Source organism: Poecile atricapillus, chromosome 2, assembly GCF_030490865.1.
Source record: "Poecile atricapillus isolate bPoeAtr1 chromosome 2, bPoeAtr1.hap1, whole genome shotgun sequence".
NCBI lineage: Eukaryota > Metazoa > Chordata > Aves > Passeriformes > Paridae > Poecile > Poecile atricapillus.
The window spans coordinates 61,278,528-61,301,734 of NC_081250.1; the positions used below are offsets into that span (position 1 = coordinate 61,278,528).

The 23,207-nt window shown below is 43.3% G+C and overlaps 1 protein-coding gene across 1 annotated transcript in view; it reads left to right on the top strand.

Annotated features, from left to right (window-relative positions):
- MBOAT1 (membrane bound O-acyltransferase domain containing 1) overlaps positions 1-9,974 on the top strand; it is a 56,027-nt gene extending 46,053 nt beyond the window's left edge. The window contains exons 9-13 of the mRNA XM_058833422.1: positions 719-822; positions 3,583-3,647; positions 4,986-5,118; positions 6,247-6,398; positions 8,115-9,974. Coding sequence (XP_058689405.1) covers positions 719-822; positions 3,583-3,647; positions 4,986-5,118; positions 6,247-6,398; positions 8,115-8,247 — 587 coding nt within the window. The 3' untranslated portion in view covers positions 8,248-9,974. The remainder of the gene's footprint in view (positions 1-718; positions 823-3,582; positions 3,648-4,985; positions 5,119-6,246; positions 6,399-8,114) is intronic.
- Positions 9,975-23,207: the final 13,233 nt, after the last annotated feature.

The window sequence follows — 23,207 nt, forward strand, 5'->3', positions numbered from 1 at the left end:
CTTAGTACTCCAAGTAGGTATTTCTAGCAAGGGCACATTGAAATCAGAGTCTTGAGAGCCAGTGATGAGGTGACTCCCAGGCACTCAGAGAGGGGAGGTAGTTGACAGGAGTACATCAGTGTGTAATGCCTACTGTTATCCGAGCTTTTACTTGCTTTAAGTAGCTAAGTGTGTAACTGATGTTACTCAATATTGGGTTCGTAGAGATCTTGAGGCACTTTAGTGAGACACTCAGCAACAGGATTAGCAAAAGGCTTTGTCTGCAGAATTCTGAATGACAGTCTTAATTAACATAGCCATGTTGGAACTCTTAAGAGAAATAACAAGCATGTCTTTATGATATTAAGTGTTTTTTGAATTCTGGAAAGTGCTGTGACATCCAGGTGCCCTTTTGAGAAAAATACTCATTCATTTTATGACAATATCTGTCTCAGATGAATAATAAGGGCCAAATAGTAGGAAAAGTGATTTATGTTCATTGTTATTTTATTACTTTATTTCTTCTGCACAAGGAGTAGCTAGTCTTTCCTCTTGAGGAAATTACTCTTGTGTAGCCTTATAGTAATGCCCCTTTGCAAAAAAGGAGCTTCTCCGAGAAAGAGGGGTTGCTAAATCCTACAGAGCTAGCTTGAATGTTTGTTTAGTGCCATACTGACTTGTAAGCAAACGTGTCTCTTCCAGCAGTTTGATTTTGACCTGTTTTGCTTTGACATTGCAGCAGATGCAGTCAACAATGCAGCTGGTTATGGATTCAGTGGAGTTGATGAGAAAGGCACTTTCCGCTGGGACCTGTTGTCCAATTTGAATATCTGGAACATTGAGGTGAGATAAAGGAGTGGCTGCATTGGCATAATTATAAAGAAATGAGCATGATAATGGGTAAAGGCTTTACTGAAAGGAAAGTAAATCTATGCTTCCAGGCTGCTCCTCTTTAGCCTGAAGAGGTTTTGTATTTTATCTGTTGGACAGATAAAATGCATCTGTCTCACAGGCTTCCTCATGCTCAGTATTCAGGTTGTATTTCTAAATAGTTTAGTGAGGGCTAATAAATAATTTTATCAGATATTATAAATGAGCAGTCAGTTACTATACATTGTGGCTGAGCTCAGTGGGTCAGTAAATTGTTCACAGCTATGATTCTTCACCATCTGTGGTGTGTTCTGTTTATTTACTTCTAATAATCTTTCACTTTTGTAGCCCAGTTGAGAAGAGTAGTGGAAGAGGCTGCCACAAGTGGCACAGACACATGCAAGGGCTGAACTGCCTTTGCTACATGGAGAAAAGCAAGGGTAGGAGACATAAGAGGTACAATCCAAGCAACCTTAGTGGGAGCTGACAGGGGTACACAGAACTTAGATGGGTGCTGATCTAGAGCACCATGCAGCAAGCCACACTGTTCCTCAAAACATCTGTCACTCCTTCCTTGTGACTGCTGCATACTTTTGAGATCCATTAGCCTTTTGAAAACTATTCATGTTTGTGTCTCCAAAAGATGGCCCATATAATTTGTTTGCCCTGAAGAATATTTTGTGAGTGCCAGTGAGATGTGAAAATATTTATGTGTCTGCAACTGCTTTCTAAAGGCTTCCTCTTTAGAAATAGGAGGAGCCTTCCTCTGTAATTCTCTAGTTGTGATTTTAAAAGTAATCATAGATAAAAATAAGTTGACTGCTTTATTGCTGAACAATCTGTGACTAAGTGAATGTGCTGTAATAGCTCTTCTCAAAAATGAAAGCCCCTGTAATTCTTCATTGAAGATGCCAAAATTGGAAGTCTTGTTGTACATCCCCTCTTTTTCAACATTCTTTCTCTTTTACCTTTTTAACCATGATTAATCCTCAGTGTACTCTTTGATGAGTACAGGACACACAGCCCAGAAATGCTTTACACTTCCTGATGAAGGCAGCACCTTAGATACCACTCTGAGATCTTGACTCTACATCTGATTTGGTTTTGGGGCAGGACATGATTCTTAGTTTGGTGGGCTGAGGCTAGTTCCATTTGAAGGAGGAAACTAAAAGGCAGCCAGTACTCTTCAGTCAAACCAAATGAAGGAAACAGGAGCCTTTGCTCCTCTCTACTCACTGAACTGATTGCCTCTCAAAACTTACTTCCTTTGCTGGTCACATGGGCAACAGAGATCAGAAATTGTTTCCAAGAGCATAAAATAGGATGCTGTCAGATTTGATCATGTGTGCAATGAAAAAAAGAGAGATTACAGAGACCATGGCTTTGGGTAAGCCTTGAACCATCACTTTATGTGCCAACAGCAATGCTGGGAGTTGAAGTTTAAGTGTGATTGTACAGCGTTTACAGATACAGTCTGTATATTCAGCAGGAATAGCCACATGCATGCGTAAAATTACCTCAAAGTTGAGAACCTGAGTGTGAAATGTGACTATCTGATCTGTAGAAAAGATAAGCACATGGAAGGAGTTGTGTGGGCCTTAAAACATGATGGGGCTAAGCGCACGTGAGGTATTTGAAAGCCTTGGCAGCGTGCTTGTTTTGACAGCCAGCAACTACTTCCTCTCTTGGTAATGTAACAGGGGAACTTAAAGGAGGCCAAAAGAGAGCGACAATATTAGTTGGAAGAGAAACTGTGTTTTTCTTGGCTTCTCTTGGTGAAGTAATGCAATTAAAATGTAGCAGTGCTGCACTGGGAATTGCTAATCATTTTAACTCTTTAAAAGCAGAGGATGAAATGCTGGCTTTAAGGATTCTGCATGGAAGTGCAAAGATTTCTGCACATTCCCCTTGGAAGCCTTTGCCCTAATGCATTTTTTCAGTGTGCGCTTGCCTTTGGCTGATATGGCAAAATATTGCAGTGTCACTGAATCATGTACCCACTGGGCCAGGGTGTCCTTGGAGGTTTCTGCCAGCAGGTGAGGGACCAAGGTGGAGTTGGGAGGTGAAGTTGATCAGCAGTAGGGGAACTGATGCTGAACAGCAGAGTCCACCAGCCCCCTAAAGCTGGGGGAGCTCAGAGGAGGAGATATGTGTGGCTCTCTCAGGATACTGGAGTCACTCTGGTTTCTCAACCCTAGCAGTGGGCTGAGAATTGTCTTCTAAATTTAATCCTAATTTTTTTTGCCTGTGTTTTTCAATCTTCCCCCTTCATTCTCCAAACAGTAATAATAATAATAATAATAAATGTCTTTTTTTTTTTTTTTTTTTTTTTTGATAACACTTTGTTTTAGTAGTACTGTAGGAAAGTCCAGATTGCATAATGGGTGGCAAGATATCTCTTCCAGAAATAAAGCTGTTTATGAGCTGAAAGGAAGGCCAGGCATATAAAACAAGAAAGCTTCTCAGATTTCCCATTTTTTGAAAAGTAATCAAACACTGTATTTAATTATATGAAACAAAGTGAGATTTTAGAGCAAGTGCCAAGTGTTAGCAGTGAGCTATCAGCCTAATGTCCCTCCCAAGTCATATTAGTATAATGATGGATTGTGGCACAGTCTTAATAAAAGTTAGCTGCTAGATTTAATATTTTCCATGTACCTTCTCACTAATTTAAATTGCAAGTAATATTTTACAGGCCTCATTGCTAACATTCCATGTGAACTTCTTTCTTAGACTGCAACAAGTTTTAAAATGTACATTGAGAACTGGAACATTCAGACAGCTGCCTGGCTGAAACGGTAAGAGTAATGAAACTGTTACTTGCTTGTGAGATCCAAAAGCTCTCCACAGCCTGGAAAAACGCTGACTGGTGGTTCTCATAAATGTATAGCCTCTCATTCTTCCTTTGTTTCCTGTACCTGTATTAGTTGGTGAAACACAAGGGTATTTGGTGCTGTAAAGTTTTATTGCTGCAAGTGTAAAATGCTCCTATTTTATATATGAGCAGCAAAGTCATAAATGAGCTGTTCAAATCTTCCATAATAAAAAGCAATAGCATTTTGTTGTTTCCCTCCATTATCTTTCCTGTACTGTTTTGCTTTGCTATGTTATGTTTCCCATGCAGAGGTGAGTCTTGCTGTGTCACTGGGATCCATAAATTTAGCAAGAAATAAAGTCAAAATCTTCAAAGTCTCAGTGAAGTCTGGTTTGGAGTTACCCTAAGATGCTTTCCAGCGAGTCCTTGTTTAGGATATTTAAGACTTATAGCACTGAGATGATCTGATTTTAACCTGTGACTGTTAAGGCACATACCATAAATATTAGCATAAGTCCTAATTTTGTAGATTGGACAGTGTCTCATTACTCATTTCACTTTCTGGTGTGATTAAAGCTCAGCGTACAGTCGACACAGTGCCTGAAATGCAGGCACAGATTTATTGTAGTTATTGTAACTATAATGATGGTAAATCTATGCATCTTAAAAGTCAACGTCTACTATTTTTCATTATTCAAATGAGTCCTGGTAAGAAATGCATTATCTTGACTCATTTCTGTGGAGCACAGTGTTTGATTTAAACTTCAGATAGCCAAGTAGACTGAGTGTTGTTTACTTGAACTGTTATCCTTGCATCTGGGGAGTAAGATTTTTTGCTGCTAAAGTTAGCTGGAATCCCCTGTTTTGCAATAGTTTACGGCACTCCCTGTTGTTCCCAGCATCTGCCAGATAACTGTGCCTAAAAATACCTCTCTTCACTAGAGTGAAGGGTGGGGTCACATCTCTTTGTCTTTCAACTTGCTCTTGATCTGTCATCAGAGTTTGGAAGGGTAATGTAGGATTCCAGACAGAGATGTAAAGGTGAGCAAAGTCTTGCCTGCCCTTACTCCGTTACTGATTCTAATGCTTTGAGCACCAGAAATATTTGTACAGGCACTCTTTGGAAACTATTTTGCATTAAGCATGCTTCCTCATTCCATCTAAACCACTATTTAAATGAAGGGAGGGTGCCTCACGCCCTACTCTGTGACTGAACCAAGACAAGACAGCTAAGAAAACAGAGTAAGACCTTAGAAACAGAAGGATTTCAAGTGCAGTGGCCATTGTTCTACCTCTTCTGTTTTGTTTTTGTTTTTTTCAGTGTCTGCTATGACAGAGCTCCCTGGTACCCTACAGCTTTAACATTTATCCTGTCGGCCCTGTGGCATGGTATCTATCCTGGATATTATTTTACATTTCTCACTGGAATCCTTATCACACTCGCAGCCAGAGCAGTATGTACCTTTCATTGTTCTCTTCTAAGGCCCATGCTAGGCACTATCCAGCTGCCAGCTGCACCCTCACATGGTCAAGCAGCTTGTCCCTGCTGTGAGCCCTCTTTCACGCCTTTGCAGGCTTGATGTTCGCTGAAACTCTGCTGTGTATTGATACTAATTGTGAAGTAGCCAGCAGTTAAAACCAGCACCAGTTCTGGATGTGATGTACTGCTGTCCCTGGCTGTCAGAGGAAATGTTGCTTGAGCATGTACAGTTAGGGGTGCCTCCAGCTATGTCCGTGCAAATTATCTTGGGATTCAAGGTCATGTTGGATTCCAGACTTCTGCTGGGTCATGTTGCCTGTATGCTGGTTTAACTCTGGGCCCAGTCTTGCACAAGAAGCTGCCATGGGTTGAGCATTAGCCCAAACTTGAACAATTTGTGTGGATACAATTGAGACAGTAAAATGGTCTCTGTGTTTATGGGCCTTATTTTGTGTAGAGTCACCAAGACAGAACAGGGCTCACTGTTGTTAAATTTATCACCGCTGATCTTCCAGGCTGAACCAGCCACTTGTGCAGGACTGGGAAGCACCACTGTTGTCTTTTGGAGTTTGACTGTGGATAAATAACCAGGTTAACATGAAAGGAGAATTAACTTAGTGACCATTATTAACCACTATTGCTAGAGCAGGTTGCTGAACATGTGTTTTACCTCTCATTTATGAGGATTTCACAGATGTGAAACTAACTTAAAATCTCTAGGGAATGGCACTTACTTTTTCATTTAAAGTAACTTCTATTTACTATTGATAACCATAAGAAATGAAAACCAGAAGGGAGGAACAACTTCCCTCACAAAAAATATTATGCCAGACACACGGAATCAGAATCTGCACCTGTGGTTATGACAGAGTAAGCTGGGGGGCCATTTCTCTTTTTGCCACTGGTTGACTGTGAGATCTTGAATATGCCAGTCCATACACATCTGCATTTCTGCTTCCAGTGCTTTGTAGCTGGTGTATAAACCTTCCTGTGATACTAATGCTGATGACAAGCAGAGAGTCATGCACTGCTGTGTATCAGTGTGACTTTGCCTAAGAAATGAATTTATATAATTTTCTGCTTACTTCTCCCTGACCTGCAGATAAGAAACAACTGCAGACATTACTTCCTCTCGTCAGTGCCTCTTAAGATAGCCTATGATGTTGTTACCTGGGCGGTCACTCAGCTGGCTGTGTGCTACACTGTCGCGCCCTTCGTTATGCTGGCTGTGGAGCCCACCATTAAGTTTTACAAGTAAGTCTTCTCCCCTTGACTTTATCCTCCAGGGTGGCATAGACTTTTGTTAAATAACCCAAACCACACTGAAAGGCAGTTAGCATTTCATCAAATTTGAAAGGAGCTCAGATGCTTGCTTAAGTGTAAGAGGTAATTTTGCACTCCTGTAGCATAATAAGATTATAACAGTGCCAAGGCAGAGCACTTTGGTTGTTCTTCTCATTCTGTGTCCTTAGCGTGACATTTCATATACTCAGTTTCCATTTTCAAAACAGCTGGGTCTCAACCATTAGCAGTAGCCAAGGCTGAAGAGGTTAAGAATAATGTGAGTTGGCAGCAGGAAGGAGGTGCTGAGCAAAAACCAGGCTTCCAGCTGCAGAATGCGTATAAGAGGAGGTGTGATCACTCAGCAGGAGATATGGAGGGCTCCTGGCAGAGCCTTGCTCCTTGAAATGAGTATGCTTTTCATCATGAAAGTATGCTTCTTTTCTTACAAAGTGAGTACTTCCCCAGATTCCTTAAAGATAACAAAACGCTGGTGTTGCAGAGTACATTGAATGTGCTCTAATAAAGCCAAGTTGAAGTAGAGAAATTGAGAAAATAATTAGAAAAGGGAGATGGGACTACATGGCTTTACTCTTCTTTCATTTTACTGTCAATATAGAGTAGCAGCTTCTGGTTCAGAAGAAAGACAATTCCTTCCTCCAACATAAAAGACACAAAACTGGTAGTCAAAATAGCGGCAGTCTGTTTGCAGGAGGTTGAATTTCTACATTTTCTATTCCTGTTTCTTGAAACGTTTGATTTCAACACAGAAAACTTACCATGGAGTAAAAATTACTCCAAATCTTTCTTAGCTTCATTTCTTAATAATTTTGCCCTGGTGACTTTTGCCCTGGTTAACTTTGAACATAGTTAACATTTAAACTTAGAGACTCATAAGCAAGGAAATGTTACGCTTTTGGACTAGGGCGTGAATTTTTGGAGCACTTCACACCACAAGCAGTGATCTTAACCACCTTAGAAAGATATTAAGAACTATGGTAAGAAGCATAAATGAGACCACAGAAATGTGCATTACTGTGTTTATACTGGTCTCAAACGTCATCTTCCCCAAGCTGGAAGAACCATATCTATTTGGTTTAAGTATTTTTTATTTCTCTTCAACCTTGTGTATACTGAATTATTTGAAATAAAAATATTTGATGTTTAGAAACATACCAAACACAGATATCTCTGAGCAGTTACCTTCAAAAATGCAAGCCTTCTGTAAACGTCATTACCTGACCTTCCCCAGTTAAAAGCTGAGTGTTTTGATTTATTTCAGATCTCAGCACTTTGATTGAATTTTTTCTTTCTATCACTTTTTAAAAATTTTTGAAGCATGAACGACTTTTCTTCAGAGCTTGGCCTTGTGTAGTCTAACATTGAAAGAGAGATGGGCTGAATAAGTTTGGGGTTGAATTACATGGGTTTATCTGACCTGTCAGACTTTGGATTCTAGAGTTTTCTGATGGTTTTCTTGCTTCATTATCATCCACAGCAGCATTTTCATCCATGTCAGCAGACACCATATTCCAAGACTGTGTGAAATTCAAGGGTATATTTTTGTGCTTTCTAGGTCAAGTTCATACATTCTGCATTCATCCTTTAGCACTAGATTCTGCATATTTAGGTTGCAGAAGTCATGTAATTTCCCACAAAAATATAATATTCTTTCTCTTTTGTTCCCAGGTCTGTGTATTTTCACATGCACATTCTAAGCATCCTGGTGTTGCTCCTGTTACCAATCAGACCTCAAACCCACTCTGTAAGAAGGGCTCAGAATCAGGCCATGATGAACTCTATTAAAAGCAAAGTCAAATGATGCCTCCAAAGAAAACTGCCAGCATTGGGAAATCAAACTGTTATATTGTAAACAAAAAAATAAGAAGAAAAACGGGTTGCAGGAGGATTGAAGTACAAGACAAGTAGCATTTCTGTTGGCTGTCTTAAAATCGTACTGGAGAGGGCAGAGAAGAGCCTGGATGACTGTATTTCAAATTATTCCAGTTAATGGAGATTCTACAGGCAACGTTTACAGGCTCATGGGGCATTTCATTTTTATAATAAATATTTTTATGAAGTGTTTTTATATATTTAAACTTTTTCACAGAGAGGCATTTTTTTCTCTTTTACAGAAATACACAACTATTAATCAACAAATAATCTCATGATTAGAGAGAGGGACAGAAAGCAGCTAGTAAAGTTAGACCAGCTGCCTAATAGCCTGGTGCTGTGGGCAGCTGTCAGGGGAAACTTTTCGTCTCTTGGTTGTGGAGAGAGATGGTGCAAGTAGAAGACTACAGGCATGGGGTTGCTCAAGGTGCTGGCACTGAATTGTGCCCCAGCAGGGGGAAGGGGAGCGGGGCTTTCCCCAGTAAACTCTGGGGCAGGGACTGCAGCCTGAGCTGGGCAGCAAGGGTACTTCACATCCTTCAATGTGACACCTGCTGTTGATGAGGGCAAGACAAGTCCCTTGGGAATCGGTGTCTGGAAGCACTGATAACTGGCTAAGCCAAAGTTTAAAGCCAAGTAAATGAACAACAAAAGGCAGAAGGGGAAACTCAAATCTAGAGTAAAAGGAGGGACATAGAGCCTGTGGTCTTTAGAGCTGTGCTTCTCTGATGATGCAGCTGGTGCTCATTGCTACATCAGCCTTACTTTGTAGTCATAGTGATGCAGCACTTCCTTTTTGGTATCAATTCGAGTGAGGAGCCGTGCAGGGTTAGTGTTTTAAAACTTGCAGTTATGGGTTAAATCTGAAAAAGCTTTGTAGTGGATCAGGCTGTTATACTCAAAAACATCCCATCTGATGGAGGGGTTACATTCCTGCAGATAACACTAATAGGAAACCTGATCAGTAATTATCACAGTCATAATAAATCATTCTCTACAAAATATTGTGATGTGATATGATCACCACAAGAGTCAAGACTGAGTCCTTGTGTGATCTTGACATATGACTTAACTGTTGATCCAAGTTTCCTTGCTTGTAAAGTCCTTGACTTACAGGGACATTTTGAGGCTTGATTCCTAAGCACTCCTTGTGCATTGAGGGGTGCAACCTGCTGCAAAATGCTGTGTCAGGGTTTTTTGTTTTGTTTTGGTTTGGTTTTTTTTCCCTTAAATCCACTTAACCCAGTAAAATAGACTGGTACCACACATCAAAAGGAACAGAAACTTTTTTCTTAAATGTTTTCCAGGAATTTTTTTATCAGGATTTAGAAGCAGTTCCCTTGTTAAAGTATTGGTATTACTTTATTGACATTTAACTAATGTGTGATTGAGGAAAGAATCTGCTGTTCACTGCATTTTGATTTTTGTGTCAGATTAAAATTTTGCAGAATCCTAATGTTTTGAGAAGAAACAAATCAGTGAAACCAACACAAGTTCAAAAAAAGTGATTTTTTTTTTTTTTTCTCTGATGGGAGTTTTTTGTCCTGTGCCCACATTATGATTTGGAGCATAGTTCATGGAAGAGTTTATCTGCTAATTTATTTTAAAGGGTAAGATGGGATTAAAAGATTGATCTGAATAAACAATTTGCTTTGTGTCACCGCCTGGTGTTATTGATCACTAACATCTAATATGAAAATGGGCGAGTGGGTGGGTGGAATCACACTTGTGAGGGAAGGTGTTCAGGTCTGCTGGGTTTTACACAGCAGCTGAGCTTTCCATCCTGCTCCTGCTGAAACAGGGACAAGGTGACCCCCTGTCTGTTTTCATGGCAGCTTTGCCCTTATCTTGGCCAGTCATTTTTTGTCCTCATGTGTATGTTCTCCTCGTGGCACCAGCCTTAGCTGCATCTTGGGCATTTATTGATTCCCTTGAGGTCTGATTGTGCCATCCCTATTTCCTGTGGGAGGGAACCAGGGCACATCCCCAAAAAAGGGATAGGGACTTGGGTGCTGCTGGCCCTGGAATCCTGTGGGCTGAAGCCAGTCTGCAGTTGCCTCCCAGAAACGAAAGAATCAGTGTGAGCTCTGGCAGAGCCAGCAAAATTCACATCGGCTCTGGGCTTCGGGAAGACTGTGGAAGGCAAACGTTCCCAGCAGGCTTTAGCACCTGCGTTGGAAAACAAGTGCTCTCAAAGGGGCTTGTGGGTCTGTACCTGCTGCTCTCTGCCCTGAGATCCACCTGCACGGCTTGTGCCCTGTTCTGCAGTTCTTCCTGAGCAGTGTGTGTTCAAGAGGGGCCAGGTATGATCAGTGGGGTTTCTCTTCTAGTGTTTGCCCAAGTGAAACTTGCTTATCTGTAATGCCATTCGCTTATGTTGTAGTTTTGTCTCCTGTAATGTGATCAATTAGTCTGGGCAAACTGTTACTCTCCTGTCACGCTGCCTTCTCAACCTGAACCTGTCCCTGAAAACAGGCACCCTGGGAATCAAAGAGAACCAGTTGTACGGATTTAACGTGGTATGTTACATGAGCCAAAATTGAAACTGGCTTTTTGAAACATGGCATTTGCATGGAAACTTGGTGGTTGAATTAGTCTTAAAGCTGGGTGGAAAAGAAGAAAATTACCTAAAATCTTTGCTATACTATGTTACCATGGACTAGGCAGCATACCTAGCCAAATGTGGCAGTCCTGCAAAGCTAACACAGAGGGAATATGAAAAGATGTAAAATATTCCTTTGAAAAAAAAGGAAGGCTGTTAACTTTGAGGTTACCTTGATCAAACTGTTGTATTGAGCCTTCCTCTCCTTTTCTTCTTCTCAGGGGGATGATATTTTTTTTTATAGAAAGACTACAAACAGCCACTACTATTTAGAGGAGACTTGTGCTAGTAATGTGCATCTACTTTGCACAGGAGTACGTAACTCAAAGAGCCAAAGTAGAGATTCAGTTTAGAAAAGGATGATTTCAGGAACTTGAATTCTGGGAATTTTATTCTAGTGTAATTTGAGAGTGTGCTTCAGTGATTAAAATACATGATGGTGATTACCAACATGTTAGAAGTTTCTAATCCCTCTCTGGGTTCTTAGTGCTGCAAAAAACTTAAGAGCATCTAGAGAAATTCTGACGAGAACAACAATCTTGATGGCTTGTAAGAAAGAAATAAAGGACTATCACACAGAAATGAGAATGATTAGATAGATTGTACTGGCTGGACAAAGGTTGATTTTAAATATGAGAATAGCAAGAAGATACTACCACCATTACCCCCTTGGACTGAAGGCATATTCTAGCTGCTGCTTTTCAGCATATTTTGATTTTTCTAAACTAAAAGTTAAGATGCACTTGGAAGAGAAAACTGAATGAAGAGTAAAACTTCATTTCAACTTAACTGTGTGTTTGGTATTTAAAGGAGCAACAGCTCATCAATTTCTTCAGTGACCTGAATGCACAATGTGTGCTTTTACTGTCCTGTAATCTGTCCCCGGACCTAAGTGCATTACTGCATGTCCACTTTGAGCTTGCCAAGCAATGGAGGCAGCACAGAACTGGGATACAAGGTGGGCAGATGTTTTTTCTCCCTGTTTGGCTGCTGTGTTTTGTGTGCATACATTACACATAGCTGGGATTTTTTTAACACTTAAAATGAAGCAGATGGGTGAGAAAGCTGTAGATTTTTACTCTCTTGGTAGGTATTCGCATAAAGCTGCACTTACCTCTCTACACATGTAAAAGGAAGCTCAGCAAACCTGATCTAGGGTCTTTCATAGAAATACAGGTTGAAATCCCAACACCCAAGGAAGTTTAGGGGCAAAATTCCTATCAGTGACATTAGTGACTCATGTTTAAACCCTTTGTCTTCTTATCCCTGGACTGAGAACTTCAGAAAAATTATCTACTGGCTGCAGAAGTAAATAAAAACTTATCTTTAACTAATTTAAGGGTAGAATCCCCATAGTTCACCTGCTGTGGACAGAGGAAGAGCATGTGTCTCCTCATCCTTGCCCAAGTTGAAGTGACATGCATGGTTGCATATGGAAATATCAGCTATCCTTTGAGGTACCGTTCTCTTTCCTTATGTCACTGAACTGATGCAGTTCAGCTCTCAGGGGCTAGAGGCGTTCCACAGCGATACAGAATGGGAAGCCTTGCCTGACATCTCAGCGTGAGCGCGAATGCACGGTCTGCGCTTTAAAAGTCTCCCCTTTTGTGCGCCATCAGCCTGCTGCTCCCTTTCTTCCCCGAGATGACAGTAATGATATGCATGAAGGGTTTTGGGCTTGTGCTGGTGAGACGTGAAGTGGCAGCGCATTTACTCACATACATTTACGAGTGGTGCCCTCTGTGGGCGAGCACTCGAGAGAAGATTTTCCTCATGTGCTGAGTGGGGGACACTGCAAAAGCAAAAGGTTTTGCAGCAGGCCAGATGCCCAAAGTGCCAGGCAGCTGGTGGGTATCACACCTGTGGCAACACAGGTGTGCTGAGCAGGAGAACCTGAAGACCTTGGATAAATTGGGGGAAACCCCTATTATTACAGGAGGAAATGCTGCTTTGTTCATTGAAGAAATGGTGGTTTTATGCCTTAAGAACTTGCGGTCCAGTTTCATTCTCCTGACTCAAATATGGTCTTTAGTAGGGGTGCACAGGATGAGGGAGTATCAGTTCTGAGAAGTGCCCTGGGAGTGCCCTTGGGACCCAATTTATTGTCCCTCCATAGAACAGCTCTGAAAGTGAGACCCCAGGCTTGCCTGGAGGCTGTTCTACTGGAGCATGGCTCCCTGTGTACCCAGATGAGGGGCTGTGCTGCTGTCCTCTGAAACCCTGGCATCAGTGGCAGGCAGCTGATCCAGGAGCATGCCATGCTCACAGTCAGCTTTCCTGATCCTTCTGTCAGATGCTCTACAGGTAAATAATGCTGTGCCCACCAGTATTTGAAAAGGAGTGTGTACCACATCAAGGCCAATGTCCTTGTGGGACAGGATGAAGAGAAATGCTGCCACAGCCCAGACATGCTATGTAACCCTTGCCTTGTCCTGGGATGGACTCCTCTTCACCTTCAGATAGTGACATTGTCACTTCTCTGAGACAAATGGTTTTCTCTTTGTTCACACTTATTCTTGCCTTTCTGGCTTCTGTGTTAGTGTGCTTTAGTTTTTTGTTTTAATTTTTAATTTGTGTTTGAGAAAGATGGTGTTCTGTGGCTATTTTATATCTGATCAGGCTTATACACTACTAAGGGCAACCTTAAAAGAAGTAATTGGAAGGGATAATATGAACACATTCAAATCAATTTACCTGTCTGTTACTCTGATATATTTTTTATTTTTTTCCCAAGTATTCTTAAATGGCACCTTCCAGTGTGAAGCAGACAGTGGTGTTTTTAGGAACCAGCTTGGACAACAACCTTCCATTTCTGGCACCCAGAGCCCCCCCTGACTGGCCTGGTGAGTTTGGGGTGGTGGGGGATGCCATGTACTTCTTCCTTATCTCCACTCTGGGAACACACCTGTGATCCACAGCATGTGTGAGAGAGAGAATTACATGCTGCAGCCCTCAGCGTGTGAACCAGGGTGCAGGGCCTCTTGGGTGTGTGAAATAAGGGACAATCCTCAAACCAATAATTGCATAAGTGGGGACTGGATGTGCAGAGAGGCTGTGACAATAGACTGTGAGCAGGCAGCTCACGCCACAAGAAGTTGTAAAAGGCAAGTTTTCACAGTGCTGGCCTAAGGCTTCGTGTGTCTGCTGCCAGGGATGGTGACAAGGTTTGTCTGCTATGTTGGACCCAGCACCCACAGGGCTGGACAAGGCCCCCACAGGAATGATTGTCTGCCACAGCATAGCTGAAGGACCTGGGTGGCACTGAGGGAAGGACTGCAGCTCCACGAGCTGCCCTGCTTTTGGGGTGTGTGTCTGTGCCTGTTAGCCAGTCCCAGGCATTTCGGCTCTTGGCCTGGACTCTCTCATGTTCCCCCCACTCCAGTGAAATCAAGACACACTCTTGAAGTATGAAATGTCATCAAGAATCTTTAGTGTCTTTATATTTGCCTTCTGATCTTGGCGACTTTGAAGCCTGTGCTTCCAAGCTGTTCCCAGCTGCCAAGGCCAGAGCAGCATTTGGAAAGCGCAGCTGTCAATAAAACCATTTCCACGCTGCGCCCAGTCCCCCGGTGTGTTTTGCAAATGATGTAAAGCCGCAATGATGGGCACGGGAGCTCTCCTCTCTCCTTCCTGCCCAGAGTTTCAGCTGGCAGGACTGGCAGTGGCAGAAGTGCCCAGAGGATGGAAAGTGGCATTATTGGCGGCTTTCAGAGAGCTGGCTTCTGCGGAGCGGATTTGTTTTCAGCCAGCGCGTGGTCCCAGCGGCACGATATGGGCCTTCCTCAATTAGACTTCTTGACTGATGGCCAGTTTAATGAGCCCATGTACAGAGGGTCATTCAACATGGCAATTATACCTATAAATCTATTTGCAGCAGGGCTCGAATAACCTTTTGCACACAGTTCTCCATAAAATGACTGACTGATTAATTAACATTAATTTATCCACTGTGTGTAACCAGATGCAGTCTGTATGAAAGCCTCTGCTCTGATGTGCAGGGCACCGTGTGAACTGGGAGGATTTGGGGATGGGAATGGCTCTGATGTTGTTTAAAGACTTTCTTTTAGATTTTTTTTCCCCTCTTCTTTCTTCCTCTCTCCCTCTCTCTCTGGTCCCAGTTGATTAACATTCCAGGGCAGCATCATATAACAGGGGGCAAAATTCAATTAATTGAATATGAAATATTTATAACCCTACTCTATGTGTCTATCAGAGAAGGGTCCTTAATAGATCTTCTCATTAGCATGGACTGGTGACTCACTTCTCTGCTTTCACAGTCATTTGGAATTAAAATCCAATTAATCTAATGTCCCTGTGAATATTATTAAACTATTTGAAAAACTGCATAGAAGAGATATGAGGCAGGGGGTGAGGGGCTAAGAGAAGAAGAGGGAATATGTCTTGAGCTCATGAAGATTCATTTCTTCTCTGTTAAACATGTAGTCTGGAAAGACTAATTCCCTGTTTTCTGGAAAGTGGATAGCTAATTCTTAATACCAAAAGCCTGAGAATAGAAAAATATCTCGCTTTCTACAAGCAGAACTGTGTCGTCTTTGAACAGGCAAAAATATATCCTTATATCCTCCTGCCTTTCAGGTTGCTCCACTTCTTGGGTGCCTGAAGCAATGGACAGATTTAAACAAGGTATTTAGACACCACGGGAGAATTTTGGGGCTTGTGCCCAGCTCTTCAGCAGTGCTCAGCAGCTGGGCTGCCTCTGTGGCCAGAGACCCCGGTTGCCTGCCCTGAGGATGGGGAGGGCACTGGGTGTCCTTCCTGTTGCTTGGAGAGAATTTTCCTTCCTATGGGATGAGGAGTGTGAGGAGAGGCAGGGTGACACCATTTCATCATGGAGTGAAAGCAGTCAGGGCACGTAAACCCCTAGGCTGGGAGGCACTCTTGGACTGCCTCATACGGATATAGCCTAGAGGACTATTTAATTGTTAAATATCTCTCTCTCTTCAGTGGATAGGGCACTGACCTGAAACTCAGTGAAGAGGTGTGTTAACTGTGAATTTCACATGCGAACCTTGAGCAGGAGGCAAGTTTCTAAATTGAATATTCCCCTAATGGGAATGACTTGAGGACAAAATCCTTTAATGGCTCAAAGGAATTCAGAGACTACTGCAAGAAAGTGCAAGTCAGGAGATAAATATTTCTGAGCTTCTGAGCCTCTGAGGAAGAATATTCTGGATATCCAGATAAAAAGATGTTCCTCCTCTGTTTTAAAAACAACAAAATAAAGGATCTAGCCACAAAGTTTGTTCTGGTTAAAGGATCTAGCCACAAAGTTTGTTCTGGTTTTGTTTGCTTACTTTTGGTTTAGGGGGAAGTGGCCCATTCCTTTACCGTCTTCTTTTTTTTCACCCTCTATGAGAATCTTAGTCCAAGCATTATCACAGAATATATATAGAAATTAGGATACAACTACTATACGTCTGAATGTCTATATGAAAAGACATTATTTATAAAGACAGAGTGTAGAGACAAAACATACTTCCCCTGTCACAGAGATACAAATCATGCAAATGTCATCTGCTCTGGACTTGATGTAGCAAATAAATAATTGGTGAATATATGTGTTTTTAATTTACTGAGGGAAAGTTATACCAAACATGTCCCTTTGCCCATTGTTGTAAACCTACAGGTCACCTAGGTATGTTTAAATTTCTTAGTGAAAATCTCATAAACAGTTTGATTTGCTGCTCATCTGCACTGAGGACCTGAAAACAGACCTGGCAGAAACATATTCCCATCCACAGTAAGCCTGAGCAAGACACCTCTTAATTCAAGCCATAGCTTTTCAGAGAGCAGAAGCCAAGAACTGAAACCTTAACCCTCTTCACTCTGGAGAAACCACAGTGCCTGGAGGGTGGTGGCACCTCACAGGACAAACCCCAAACACCCTGAGAGTGGACTGTTGGTCTTCTGAAAGCTGGTTCTGAAAGCAGCCAAAAGCTGCTGGTTGGCCTTGGTGGCATTACATACCTGTTTTGTATGCCTGTCCGTCAATCCTCATTCATTTATTGCTGCTGACTTGCTGTGATGGATATAGAGAAGTTACTGAATCTGAACTACAGGCTTAAAATGTTATTATCTAAGGCTCTAATTTGGTTTGCTTTTGATATTAGAAGAGATTGATTATGGCAAAACTCTGGAGCACAATCAAATTAAGAGAAGGAACAAGTTTTTCTTTTCTGCAACTCTGCTTTTTCTGCAGCTGGTCAGTGGATGTTGTCTCCAGTTTATTCTTACTGCCTCTTCCACCCTAGCCGGAGATAAATGTGGTAGCTCTTCTTAGTGATTTCCCTCTCCCTTTGTCTGTTGCTTATGGTCTCTGTCCTAGCTTAGGCTCCAAGCCCCAGTAGTCAGGGACAAATGGTGTTGATTGCCCCTTTCCCTGGGAGCTTTGCAGCAGGAAAATAGAGAGAAAGGCAACATAAAGTGCACTTGTTCTGTGCTGTGAAGATTGCACTCCCGCTTTGTGCTGGTATAAAATGACTGCTGCTGATGAAGGGCAGTGGAAAATCAAATCTCTGGGTCTTTTTTCTCAATCTTTTGTGGCTCCCCTGCCCACTTCAGGCACTGTATTAATCATTATAATTTCTTCCACATTGCCACTTTGTCTGTGAGCTTCCTTTGAGCAGTGTTTCCTGTTTTGTGCTCTCTTCCAGCAGGCTCCAGCTTTTCTGGAAGTGGCTGCCTGAGCTCTTTCCCAGAGCGAGGGTATGCCAGCCAGTGCATCAATCCACTTTTGTTTTCATTATGCCAGCTTCCTGCAAAGTTTTCAAATTAATTTTATTGCCTTCCTCAGTTTTAAGGCCTATAAAAAGAACTTGGTTCTGCTTACCTTGGTGAACTGGGACCTGTTCAGGAATCTGGAGGATGCTTTTGCCTTGGTGCCGGGTGTAGCTGTTTCCCCGGCCCGCATTCAGAGGGTTCCTGGCATTATCAGTCCGAAAACATCCGGACCCTTCCTCAGCTTCCATCCCGGGTCAGAGGATGGAGCCATGCCTCGGATGTCGTAGCCCTGTCCCAAGCTGTGCTGGCTCAGGCAATCCCAGCAGGACAGTCCTGAGCCTCACCCCTGTGTCTCCATGCTCAGCTGGCTCATTCCAAAAACCCCAGCTCAAGCTGGTGGGTAGCGGCAAGGCTGAGGGTGACAAGTGATTTGATTTTCCTGTGAAAAGTTAAAAAAAAACCCAAAAAACTAATAAAAGCTTAGGTCTGTGTCTGGACTGTAAGTTGAAAGGGCGCAGTTCATGGTGGACTTATTTGCTCGCATTAGCTTTAAACTATGTGGCTCTGTGGCAGCACGGACCTTGGTGTCGGGTCAGAGTTGCAGAGGTGAGGGGGCATGAGGACACCCTTGTACCTGTTACAGCTGCATGTGTTGCACACAAAGCCAGGGGTCTGTGACCTGTGGATGCTTGTGGGTCTGTGGGCAGCGTCCAAAACCTCCATGAGGAAAAGGCAAACCTTACATTTGTGATTTAGACATCTTCACCACCAGTGAAAAAATGTTTAGAGGCTTACAGAGGAGAAAAATAAAAGCTCATCCTGGGCCAGACTGCCAGATAGCACTGGATAGCCCCTATTTTGCTTTTCTCTTAGCTCTTTGCCAAGTGTCTTTGAAACAGCTCCTCTTTCTGATGTAAGAAAGGATGTGTGTGTGGTAAAACAGTCTGAAAAACGTCTGGTTTGCTTGCAAGGGGTTGGGATATCTGTGATCCCCTCTCCCTTTCTAAGACCTTTCTCTAAGATTTAGGGGATCAAAGCAGACTGCAGAGAAATCATCCTGTGCCCCTGGAGTCACAGATCTATGCCACTGGAGTGTGGTTGAGAGCTGCAATGGATCACGATGGAGCCAAACAAGATTAAACCACTTTGCACCAGAGGGAGGTCGCAGAAGCAGCATCACTGAGGCTGGGGGAACCTCCGCAGGTCAGGTTTTCCAGGCCCCCTTGCTGCCGCCTGGGGCTGACACAGGGGCAGGGGTGGGGGAAACAGGCAAAATATTGATGAATGAGTCCCAGAGCATTCTTTCTGTGTCTAGCTGACTCTTGTTCCCACCAGTAAGAGATCCAGCCACTGAAGCTGGCGGAGTGGCACTGCCAGAGTGTTGTGTGAAGGAGACCAGAAGAGAGACTCGTGGCTTTCCCCTACTCTCAAGAATCTTTTGGGTGTTTTAAATAACAGGAAGGGAAGAAACATCTAAAAACTTTCTATTCCCAACAAAGAAAGCAAAAAATTTGCCAGTTTTTCAATTTGTTGAAGCCTCATGGTCTCGACTCAGACATTACCTGGTTTGCCCAGTCAGATGGTGAAAGGAGCTTCTCTGCCAGTGCCCACCTGCCCACCTGGTGCTCCAGATAAGGCTGAGGCCTGGGTGGCTGGGAGTCAGCCTACTTATCGTGCTATTTTCCTTCCCAACATCAGGCTGCAAATGGAAATACCTTTTCAGCTCTGGTGTTATTGCTTATGTGGATGGCACCTTTAGTGTGTGCTATTCATTGCTGTAATAGCTGCACCTGTGTATAGCCGGTGTGCTGGCGCTGCGACAGCTGCGGGCCCTAATTGCAAAACATTATTTTCTGTTTCCTGTTGTTGTTGCCGTGAAGGTCCATTTATAATGACTGCACACCTCTCTCTTTCTGCAGGATTCCCTGTTAGACCAATTCCTCTATGCTGGAGCTCTTCAAAGAGTGCTGTCTCCCATGGGCTTGTGCCCAGCAGCCTCCACCTGCGTGTCGAGTGGTGTCCAGAGCAGATGGGATGCTTGCTGTGGGAGCCGGCGCTGTGTGGTCAGCTGAGGGGCCAGGCTGAGCCCCTCATCATCACCACTCTGAGCAGTGGGCTTTTATGTGGGTTAGCACAGAGGCTCTGAGATGATTAATTCATTTGTTCCTGCAATATTCTGCCCCTGGGTGCCTGCGTTACTGTGAATCAATTTAGTACTTTCGGGCCTGGATTAATGCAAGTGCCGATGGAGCATGCACAGGAGGAAGGAGGGGGTGGAGTGGGGGAAGCAGGGGGATACCCAGGACGTAGCTAGCAACTCTTAAAAATGAAAAATACACATATGGAGTGTTTTAAGAACAAAATTTGTTCATTTGTTTTTCAGTCCTCTCAGCTATCGTGCTAAATTCAGTTCACTGAGAGGCAGCTCAGTGTTTCAGGTTGTGCCTTATAAATCAAGGCTGTAGTAAGGAATTTGAAATGTATATTGAGGCTGGCTGTTCTCTTACCTCCTGCTGTAATGAATTCATGTCTGCAGACAACAGACACAATTATTATGGAAATTGCACACACACACACACACACACACACACAGATACACACACAAACACTCAGAGGAAAAAGGGTTTTTTTCAGAGCTTTTGCTTTAGTGCTCCTAGTCCAGGCCTCCTGTGCCTGACTGGGCTGTCACAGCTGGTGGCAGGATTTTTCCCACCTTGTCAGGCAGCTGCTGGAGGACATCACCCATGGCATGCCCCAAGCAGTGGGCTGTGCTTCCAGGGGTACCGCTGCTCCTAGCCCAGAGAGATGCACCAAAACTGTCTGTACATATTTAGGCTGAAAAATGGCTCAGCAGTGCAGTAGGAAGTGGGGGAAATGACCACGCATCCATCCGTTGGTGGCTCTAAGGAAGGTGACCGTAATTAAATCGAGTTCAGAAACCCAAATCCTGCTGAGTGTTCAGGGGTGGCATTGTGGCAAAGAGAATCAAACAGCGAGTGAATAGGACTGATGTGATGAAAAGTTGACCCTTCCTGCACTCCATTTTGAAAGCTGGGGAGAGGCTTTGAAGGCAGGAAAGGGACTTTTTACAAAAGCATGCAGCGATAGGACAAGGGGCAGTGGCTTCAGACAAGCAAAGTAGGTCTAGATTAGCTGTTACGAATAAATTCTGCTGCGGGAGCGGCGATGCCCAGGCACGGGTTGCCCAGAGAAGCTGCGGATGCTCCATCCCTGGCAGTGTCCAAGGCCAGCTCGGGTGCGCGGGGCAGGGCGGGGACCCGCAGTGCCCGCAGTGCCCGGCAGGGGGCAGCGCTCCCCCAAGAATTCAGCAGCGGATGCTGGAAGCACAAACCCGGCTGTTTCTGTTGCACAACCAAAGGAAAACGAGAGCAGAGCGCTGGGATCCTTTCCCCGTCCTTTCCTGATTTTCTTTTTTTCTTTTTTTTTTCTTTTTTCTTTTTTTCTTTTTTTTTTTTTTTCTTTTTTTTTTTTTCCCCCAGGGAAACACCGTAATATTTAGCGCACTGCTGAGTTTAAAATAAACCCTGAAGGTTTCCTTTCTGTGCCTAAAAGCGATCAGACCTTCAGCTCACTAGCAGTTTAGGGATGAGAAGGTATTCTCAGTATTGTCAACCACTAATGCTGCTATATTTTGTATCAGTGAAATGGCTAAAATCCTGCAGCTTGCACATAAATGGATTTAGTTCTCCTTCACCTGAGGCAAATGCATTTCTTTCTCCTTCAGCACCAAAGACAATTTATGCAGCTTCTTGTAAAACCTTGGGTTGTGTTTTGTTTGGGTTTTTCTTCCTTTTGCATGTGTTCTTTTTCATATTTTATTTCAAAGAATCACAGAGCTTTTAGGGTTGGAAAGGACCTTAAAGATCATCTCATTCAAACACTTCTCTTGTGGACAGGGATACCTTCCACCAGACCAGGTTGCTCAAAGCCCCATCCAACCTGGCCTTGAGCACTTCCAGGGATGGGGCATCCACCTGTTCCTGTACTTCACCATGCTCTCAGTAAAGAATTTCTTCCTGACATCTAACTTAAATCTCTCTTCATTTGATTTCCCTTTTTTCCCTTTTCCTATCACTACTTCCCCTTTATTTCTACAGCACGACGGACTCCTCCTGGCTTACTTTGTGCTCATGCCCCAAGGATTAAGGCAAGGGCAGGAGTACAGTGCAGACAATTCAATAACACAGGGAAAAAAATAAGCTTCACAAGAAAAATTGTCTAGATAATGATGTATCTGTGTGCTGCGAACAAATCCTCCTTGAATGTCACAGCTCCATGAGAGTTGCTGTAGTAGAAGCTAGAAAATATCAGTGCATCAAAGGAGTGTTTTTTAGGGCCGCTTACACGGGAGTCTCCTCAATTCCAACTTCTTTTTCACTGCATGCATACATGAAGGCTGCTCTGGAAGTGCAAGTGAGGTACAGAAGGGGCTGGATGGTGGCATGGTGAAGGGTGCTTTGTAATGCTATGGGTGTTCCACGGCTGCCTGTATTTCTGACCTGAAAATGCTAGCGAGGAGTGTTTGCAAATGTTTGCATTTCTTTCAGGTCCTTTGACAGTGGCACCCAAAGTCCATTCTAGACATTTTCCTGAGGAGGCCAAACATCTGTGAGGGACAAGGCTGAGGGCCATAGCCAGCTAATCTCTACATAGTGCACTGCTTTTCTGCCTCCTGTGAATTCAGTGAGTGTGGAAGCAGCGGGGCAGGAAGTCCCAGGAAGGGAAGGAAAACTCTCTGTACACAGAACCAGCGCAGTACCAGGGGCAGCTCCCCTCCAGAAACACCTCACACCTTACATAGCAGGATTTTCATTTGGCCCATTCCTTGGGATGCTTGGACACAGCTTTGAGCCTGCCAGGGTTGGTGTTAGCTGAAGTTACCTGTCTCAGACACGAGACCAAGGCCAAGAATTGTTTCCAAAGAGGCTGTTGAGTGACCATTACTGATTGAAAGTAGCTTGTCAGGCTGAAACTTTAACAGTGCACAGAGATACTAAGTGCTAGGTTCCCACATGGCCTTGTTCATCTCTATGCCTGTTGGCTTTTTCCTGACTTGTCTGTTCTGGAAGAAATCATTTTACAAAACAACAGGACAATGCTGATAAATCTTTCCTGTGGTAGGGAACAGCTTCATCTGGATTTGAAAAACCATGCCAAGCCTTTGAATATCCTCGTCTTGCTGCTCACCTTTTTCTGTGTGCTGGGTAATTCAGTTAGGGGAAAGCAGAAAGAGAGAATCCCATATCCCTATTTTTAAAAAAATAGAATTAATTTCTAATTAAGAAATTAGTTTCAAGGCAGAGCAAAGCAAAGGTAAGCTTTACCAAGCTGGCTTTACCAGCGAGTTCTGTGACTGCAGCTTTTTTGTGCCTTTTTTTCAGAGGGGAAATCCTAAAAGATGGATGAGGTGTACATGGTTTGATCATGATACAGCAGCTCTTACCTCCACTTCTCTGGCTAAAACCAGCTGAGGGCTGCATGGATGGCTGTTACCATCTGTCAGTTGTGAAATGATTTGATGGTTT